The sequence below is a fragment of the Propithecus coquereli genome, unplaced genomic scaffold (genome assembly GCF_000956105.1).
Source record: "Propithecus coquereli isolate 6110/MARCELLA unplaced genomic scaffold, Pcoq_1.0 Scaffold100, whole genome shotgun sequence".
Lineage (NCBI taxonomy): Eukaryota > Metazoa > Chordata > Mammalia > Primates > Indriidae > Propithecus > Propithecus coquereli.
The window spans coordinates 3,953,869-3,962,533 of NW_012133859.1; the positions used below are offsets into that span (position 1 = coordinate 3,953,869).

The following is an 8,665-nucleotide window of genomic DNA, read 5'->3' on the forward strand; positions in this document are numbered from 1 at the left end:
AAATGGGGCAACAAAAATAGATTTATGGAAAATATATTATGGAGTACATATATTTATTAATCATGCACACATCACTGGCTCATCAACAGAATACCTAGACATGTGCAACTATAATTAAATTCATTCATCTTTGATAATTTGCTGACTTTCAGCAATAAAACCCATAACTTTAAACCTGTTTTTCGATTCTATCCTAAAGAAAGTTTATTTGCCAAGGTAGAATAGAAGATACTTTAGTTACCAATGTGTGAGCTTGGTTTGTAACTTTTAAATATTTAGATATGTGATATGGGGCCCCTGGCCCCACCAATGCCAGGGCTGCCTACGCCTCTGCAAGTTTCTTGACATTTAAAGCTTTCTCAATCAACTATGAAGTGAAAAACATTATAAGTGTGTTTTAACATAAACATATATACAGAGGCATAAACATAAAAAAGTCTCAAAGCATTTACCACAAAACTTTAAGAGCACTACCAAGAAAGTTTCCTTCTGTCTTTTGCTTATGGCATTTTTCTAAATTTTCCAAACTTACTACATATTCTTTGCAGGATTAAAGTAAGAAAAAAATGAATTTAAGAATGACGTGAAAAAGTTCAGTGAAGAAAATATAGTAAATCTGTTCACCAAAAAGCTTTGTATTTAAAACAAGAACACTGTCAATTCTAAATATATTCCTAGTAACCTAATCTAAGTTATCGATGAAGCTAATAAAAAGCAAAAATGTATTAATGGTGGCCACAGAAACGAGCATGCAGTCTCTTGGATGAACTTCTTTTAAACAGAATTTTAACACACAAAGTAGATCTCATGAGCATGGACTCTTCATAGAGGTTAAGTCCACCTCCCTCCACAATGCATGCCATTGTCAATCGATACCACTCACATATTACTGACTGATCACCCCAAAAAACAAACAAAAGACATTTTAAAACATGATGGAATTCTTCTGGGACTCAATACTGGGTGAAAAGCCAGCTAAAAACCTCCATTTTGCCTTCTTGAGCCCTTCCTTTGGTGCTCTTTGCTGCGACAGCGGGTCGGGTCATCATCTACAGCGTATGTATCTCACCCTGTAAACCTATATTTCGCTGTTGCCCTATAATCCTATCTTTCTCTCCTCAATAAACCTCATTTTCATGCTTGCATTAAAAAAAAAAAAAAAACGCCTCCATTCTATTCCAACATCCCCAAATCTTGTCTTATCTTGGCCCTTAAAGCACCAACAGACAGTAAAGGTAAAACATCCCTACCCCAAAGTGCAAAAATTCAACCTTGCCCACCTTTTCTAACATAAGCATGTCATTTTTTTAAATTATCATAATTTAAAATCTTTTATATGGAGGAAGTTTTAATCCTTAAGAGCAGATACGGAGGCCTGGACGAAGGAAGAGCTATTAGCTGTACGACTCCCACGTTACTCCCCTGCTCTGGCTGTAAGTCAACAGACGTGCCCTAGCTCTGCCCCAAGAACTCTATCACCTTTTCCTGTAACTGGCAGAGTCAGATGACACGATGTCATGTGACATGAGATGCTAGATTTACTTCAGGCCTGGCAGACATACTTTCTGAATATTTCTTAGCAAGGCAGCAAAATGTTTTATTCAAGGAATGCTCTTTGAGAAACAATCTGATGTGCTGTCATGGTCGCTCCACAGGCATTAATAAACTGACAAATAAAAGACAACTGGTAAGAAGAAGCTGGCAAAGCAGTCAGAATCTTTAATTGGAAGAGAAGATGCTATCAGAAAACCTCAAAGAATACAGCAATAGTTGATAGAATTGGGGAGACAAATGAGTCCTACCTTGTCTTTTAATAAACACCTCTCAGAAATATCATTTTCTAAGTGCCTTATTATGTAAATCTTCCTACTATTCTCACGAGGTTGAGGCCACCAACTTTAGAAACCACATTTTACAGGAAACAGAAGGTATTTATCTTCCCTAAGTAAAAATCAAACCAAATAAAAATTAATGGCACATTCAAAAGCAGAATAACATTTTCCTGCTGAGTTTTCAGTGCTTCTGGGACACGGACAACTTGTTTTCCCAAACCCCCACGCAGTTTTCAACTCGAAAATCATTTACTGTTCCTGAATACCTGAAAAAAAATCATTTATAATACTAACTGCCTACTGTATAGGGCGTTTCATCAAAGAACCTAGTAATAGAAGAAATGATGCAAGTTTAAGGCAAATGACACCAACAGGACAGAAAAGCATGGCAGTGAAGAACTTTCCATGGCTCTGGAGACAGTCTGTCTGGGTTCAAATCCTATCATGTTCTAGCTGTGTAACACCAAGCAGTTACTTTACCTCTCTGTGCTTCACTTTCTTCATCTACGAAGTGGTTATAATTATAGAGCCTTACTCACAGGGTTGTTAAATAGATTAAATGAGTTACTAAATGTAAAGTGCTTAGCAAGGTGCGTGGCATATGGTAAGTACAGTTGTCCCTTGGTATCCCCGGGGAATTGGTTCCAGAACCTCCCACAGATACCAAAATCCACAGAAAAAGTCTGTACGTGTTCCATGCAGATGCAATTGTTTTCCAGTTATTTTCAATCCAAGGTTGGTTGAATACACAAACGCAGAACCTATAAATACAAAGGGCTGACAGTACCCAATAAACACTAGCCATATTTATCATTGCCTTCGAAGAACTGTGAAATGCTTCAAAATCAAGATTAAAAGCATCTTTCCTCCCCCCATAAAATAATCTGCACTTTGGGGGAAATAATTGCTATACAAAGATTGAATCCCAACCTTGAGGACCTTTCAGTCCAAACAAGGTGATAAAACTTATTTATAAATGAGATATTTAACCTCAATTTACTCATTTGAAAAGTACAGGAGAAGTTTGTAAAGTAAAGCCTCTAGCTAACAGTGGTAAACTCTATCTAACGAGATCAAGAGACAACAAGGAAAGAGAATAGGGGTCACCATGAACTAGACCTGTCAGAGACAGTTTCAAAAAAGGAGCCAGACAGGTAGGACACCCGATCGGCAGGGAGGACAGCAGGCACAAAGGATGGAGCGGGGCTGGGTAACAGAGCCTCCGGACAGGATCACGTGTGGGGAGACAACAGAGTGAGTTACGGGATCAGGAGGCCTTGGAAATCAGGCTTAGGAATGGGAGTTTGATTTCATGAGCAATAAGAACATGCTTTAGACAGAATTCTGGAAATACAAAATCTGTCAGAAGTGAACAAACTGAAAGAAAATAAATAAATGCAATCCAGCACAGGAAACAATCCTGGGGAACAACCAGCCGTAAGGTGGAGATTTCCCTGCACCCACAAATACTGGCATTTTATTCACCATCAAGGGCCACTCAGTCTTAATTTCTAAGTACAGTTACCACAACTAACCTTTTGTTACTACTTACCTAGTATGTGCCAAGTGCTCTGTAGATCTTATCTTAAATTCTGCTAATAACTACGCAAGGTAGACACTCTCATGCTCATTTACAGACCAGAGAACTAAAGCCCAGGAAGGTCAGACAACCTGGCTGCCATCCCATAGGAGGTGACCGGGGAGCCTGGCTCTTCTGCTAAGATGGGGGGTGGGGTGGGGGTAGGGTGCTTTTCACTTAGCCTAGGGGCAGTTAGGCTAGGGGCAAAGCTTAATATAGATTTCACTGGTGGCTCATTCTTGAAAGCCACCTGCAAATTAGTGACATGAAAATGTTACATATCAGTCACTTCAAATCCAAAATATCGAAACTCATTAATAATAAGGTACTCCATGTTCTGTCAATCACAACAGCCAAGAGCACATTCAAGGTTCATGTCCTCAAAGGTGAAGCCACTTAAAGCCAGTGGAGCTGGAAAAGCAAACACTCTGCTCTCTCCCTCCACCACTCCGGTTAAACAGCGAAGGCCCTGCCCATGCCGGTTTGTGCCTGATTCTGTGAGAACAGCAGGCCACATGATATGGGGGAGAAGCCGTCCTTCCGTGCCCGCCCTGGCCAGGAGCTCATCACTCTGTGCTAGCAACAACTGTCCTGCTGCAGCTGCTCCCCCGGCTTTGCTGTCCCCAACATGGCAAAAAAATGAGTACTTGACAATAGAAATCATTTGAACTACACAGAAAAGGCAAGGCACTAAAGCTCCATTGTGAGAAAAGGAAAAGGGACCCAGCTAATTTCCTGATAATGACTGTATAGGCGTCAAAGGGGTTGCCTTCAGGATTTGGTGGGACAAGGAAGTCCTTGCCAATTCCTCTCTATACCTTGAGAGCTGATTGGAGGAGGGGCTGCCAAAAACAACGATGTCTCAATTTTTTTCTAACAAGAAAAGAAATGCCAATAAATCACAAACAAAAAGTATGCTACAAAATGGGGAGAAAAATATACTTGAAAACTCTATTTCTTGCTTAAAAAGCTGTTTGAACAACTCCAGGTAACAACCAAAACTAAGATCCCTTCTCAAATTAAGTGAAAGAGGAGGGTGTTTCCACTTAACATCTGTAGAGCTGAGTTTGTTCCAACCCAGAGGGAACCAGGCTGTAAGAAATAGGTACATTTGGGATATTTTCCACTGATAATTTATCCCTTAAACACTAATACCTGCTTTCTAATTTGTGTTTATGAATACCTATTTGTGTACATTTTACATATTTATTCTGAATATCAAAGAGTTTATGTCTCATTAATAATCCTCAAAAGATCGTGTCCTCGAACAACCATTATGACACACCTATGTCTAAAATGGAAAACGAAAAAGTCAAGTTCATTTGGTACTTACTGGCCCCTACTGTGTTCTAGGCACTTTACTTGGCCCTGAGTGTGCGGAAACAGCGTCCACTTGAAAACATCAACAAGTTTGCACAGTAATCTTGCCACTTTGCTGGTTGAGCCAAACAGAAAAGTTTGGTTTTTTTTAAATTGCTTCTGGTAATAGACATATCTAAATTCAGTTTCTGCCTCAAGTACACTTTTTAACTTAGAAATACTGAATAAACAAGTTTCCCCAAAGTGCACACACAGTTAACTCAAGAGAAGCCATAAAAATCTAATGAAGACCATGAAGAAATTGAAACAGGAGTCTGGCACCCTCAGTTTCTCCAATCCTGGAGAACATTTCAAAGTCAGCAGGCGTCAGCTGACTGGCACAAGCCTCGAAAGCTCCCCGCTGGCCAGCAGCGAGATCCTATTTAAACCAGGCAAGTGCAGACAAGAAGGCAGTGTCTGCAACGTGCACAGGAATTAATACCACAAGGCAACTGCTTCACGGGTCTAGCTCAGTGGCTCTCAGATGGCAGTGATTTCACTCCCCCGGTTCATTTGACAATGTCTGCAGACATTTTGGGTTGTCACAACTTTTGGGGGTGGGAAATATCTCATGAGGGATGTTGCTCAATGTCCTACAATGCACAGGACAGCCCCTCACAGCAAAGAATTATCTGGCAATGGTACCCAGTTTGAGAAACCCTAGTGCAGCTCTAAATAGCAGCTGCAAGTTGCAAGTAGCTTCCATTTCATTATCATTTGGCTATTCACACATAAAGCTAATACATGCAGCATCTTGTTCACTACTTCTTTTTTCCAATTGTTAGCATTAGTTTTAAATTGTTGTCCAACAAGCAACAAGTCATTATGCCTAAACCACAATGGGAAAAGTCAGCAAAGAACAATACGATACTACTTAGTGATAAGGAGGCCCTATGATTTAGCTGTCCTTGGGAGTACATCACTTCCATGCTCACTGTTTCTATTCTAACAGAACATTACAATATTTTCTTCACTGGACAATTTAACAAAAGGATGCTCTATTATAAGATATTAGAGAGAGACAAGAAAGGAGATCTAAGTTAGGAGTGTGTCTCCAATTAATACACCAGTTTAGCAGGCCCTACTTGCTTCCCATTGAAAGTAATAATGTTTAAGGGTGGAATTTTGAAGGCTGATTAGAAATTAACACTGTAATGCAAATACGTCACAAAATTAAAAGTATAACTTAAATAAATGAAACTGTCCCAGAAATACCAAAATCACCAGCGGCAAAGGAAATTGGCTCTGGATTCAATAACAAGCTCTTCAACACTGGGTAAATGACTTAACATCTTTGGGTTAAGATTCTTTGTCTACAAAATAAAGAGAATACAGTAGATGATCGCTAACTCCATATTATATTAACCACTGAAGTAAAATCCAACAACCAGGTTTCATACTAAATCACGCTATAGTGCAAGAAAAAAAAAAAGAGTACTTTGAGACTTCAAAGTCCAACGGGAACGTGAGTGAGGTCAGGACGGTGCAACTGCAGCACGTTATCCTAAAGTTCCCCCCACTTGCACTAGGGGGCAGAGTTCTTCCCAAGGGGAGGCCATGGCCCCCTGCGATGCTCAGACAGCCCTCAGGAGGACTGCGACCCCCCAATAGACTGAATACAAATTCTATGTTTTCATCAGATTTTCAAAGGGACTCAGAACACAAAGTTAAGAATTATTGCCCTAGAGGCAGAACCTCAGTTTTCTTACAGATGCAAGCAATTAAACACCGGAACACACTGGAGCTCCAGGGTCCTTTACCATTAGTCAGTCAACCTGCAACCCTTGCAGAAAGTTCTGGTGCCTTCTTACAGGCATAAAAACAAAGCTCTATGGATTAGAAAATGATAGCGTCTCACAATTATATATATATATTTTTTAAAAGAGGAAATATATATTGATGGATGATTAATTCCTTTCCAGTCTTCCCTCCACAATGAATGTGGATATCACAGCTGAAACACCATTTTGAAAAACTGGGTATTACTATAACACAAGAATATATTTGTTGCTTTTGCCCTTATAAATAGTTGTCTGAGAATGCAGTAAGTGGGCATCCAGAAAGCAGAGTTACTTGAAATATTATACCCCATTAAGTGAGATAAAGCAAGTTGGCTAACACAGGGGCAAACCCTCACCCTCTGATTTGCTGGGAGACTCCAAGACTCTTCTGGATTCACAAAACATTCCCTGGCTTTCAACGAAAGTCTCATCAGACTCTCTTAGTCAACTAAGTTTACTTTGAGCCACTTCAAACCTCAAACTTAAACAGAATTTATTAAATAAACACAACCAAGAAAGGAAAGGGAGCCAAGAAACCACAGTAACTCTCCATCCCAGGGGGGAAAAAAGCGCTCTCAAGTTTTGGCGTCCCGCCCTCCAGAACCGTAAAGAGGGCATCGGTTTCATCTTCTAAAATAACCAGTTTGCCATAGACGAATTTTCTTTCAATTCGAATTCAAAATTTGCCAAGGCCAGTCAGTACAAATGCATGGTCTTCTGGTACCGCCCTCTGGAATGAGCCCGAGCCCTAAAGGCGCACTTCTGGGTGAGCACGGAACTTAGACGCCGAGGTCCGGCGGGCAGAGAAAACGGTGACCGATTAAACCCTAACCTCCCTTTCTCACACTTCATTAAGCCGTCTCCTCTGCGAGTGTTTGAACCCCTGCACAGGAAGCCGGCACGTTTAGCAAAGGAAATACCAGACCAGACCTTTCTTGAAGAAAGGCATGTCCCGGGCGAACATTTTATGGGTCTTCCTGCACCCGGGCAGCCGGGCGGGCAGATGTCCCCCGGGCCCCGGCGCCGCCGCCTCACCTGGCGAGGTGCGCCGCGAGGGCACCCGAGACCAGCCACCCACGCAAGAGGAAACGCACCTCCTACCTCGCCGAGCAAAGTGGGAGCGCGGGACAAAACAAAACCTGCCTCGGCTTACTCATCGGAGACTGGGGGGTGGGGAGGGTTGATTTCAGGCGACTCCCAGAAAGTTGAGCCGTCTCGGGCATACGGAAAGGTGCCCCGCGCGCGGCGCGGAGGGCACAGCCCACCCTCCCTCCCCGGGCTTGGGACGCCAGGTCCGGCCGGCAGCGCACTCACCTCGGGGAAGAAGTTGTCCATTGTTCCGGAGCACCCCCACCTTGCCGAGTCCGGCTCCCAGCTCGCGGAAGTCAGCGCAGCGGCAGGTCGAGGGAAACCATGCGTGTCACGGCGCGACCCCCAGGAACGCGACCCCGCGGGGCTGCCCCGCTGCCATCGCCCGATCCCTTCTCTTCTTTCTCACCTTTTGTTTGCCCAAACCCAAGTCTCTAACTCATCCGTCCCAACTGCAGCCTTTGTCTCTTCTTCCTCCAAGTTCCTTACTTCTGGGCGAAGCGCTCGCGAGCGGAGAACAGCTGGTAGCGCATTCTTCCCCCGGGCTGGAGGAGGGCGGCGGGGGGCTGGCGAGCGCGCCCCCTCCTCTGCGCTCCGGCCCGGGCACTCGGGGCTGGCAGGGGGACGGCCGGCCACAAAGCGATCCCGAGTCGCTCTCCGGGTGCGAGCGCAGCCGCGCCGAGCACTCCCGCGCCGCGGCTCAGCCAGCTCACGCCCGCAGAGACTTGCAGCCCGGCGCACTGCCCCGCCCCCGCGCCCGGCCCCGCCCCGCCAGGAGCAAGCCACGCCCTCTTGCAGCCCCCGCCCCTCCCCGCGCGGCCACACCGTCTGGTCCCGCCCGGCCGGCGCGCCCCGCCCCCACCTCCACCCAGGCCCCGCCCACTCTGCGGCTCCCACCTTGGCGGGCCCGGCGACTAGGTGGGGAGGAGGATCGCGCGGCCCCCCAGGGTCTCCCCGCCTCCCCACCCAGGCGCGCGCGGGGGACTTGACTCTTCCCTCTGCTGATAGAGACTAAATAGTTACCG

The 8,665-nt window shown here is 44.5% G+C and overlaps 1 protein-coding gene across 1 annotated transcript in view; it reads right to left on the bottom strand.

Moving 5' to 3' along the window:
* Positions 1 to 8,349, bottom strand: part of MYO10 (myosin X) — a 226,701-nt gene extending 218,352 nt beyond the window's left edge. Inside the window, exon 1 of the mRNA XM_012642778.1 lies at positions 7,866 to 8,349. Coding sequence (XP_012498232.1) covers positions 7,866 to 7,886 — 21 coding nt within the window. The 5' untranslated portion in view covers positions 7,887 to 8,349. The remainder of the gene's footprint in view (positions 1 to 7,865) is intronic.
* Positions 8,350 to 8,665: the final 316 nt, after the last annotated feature.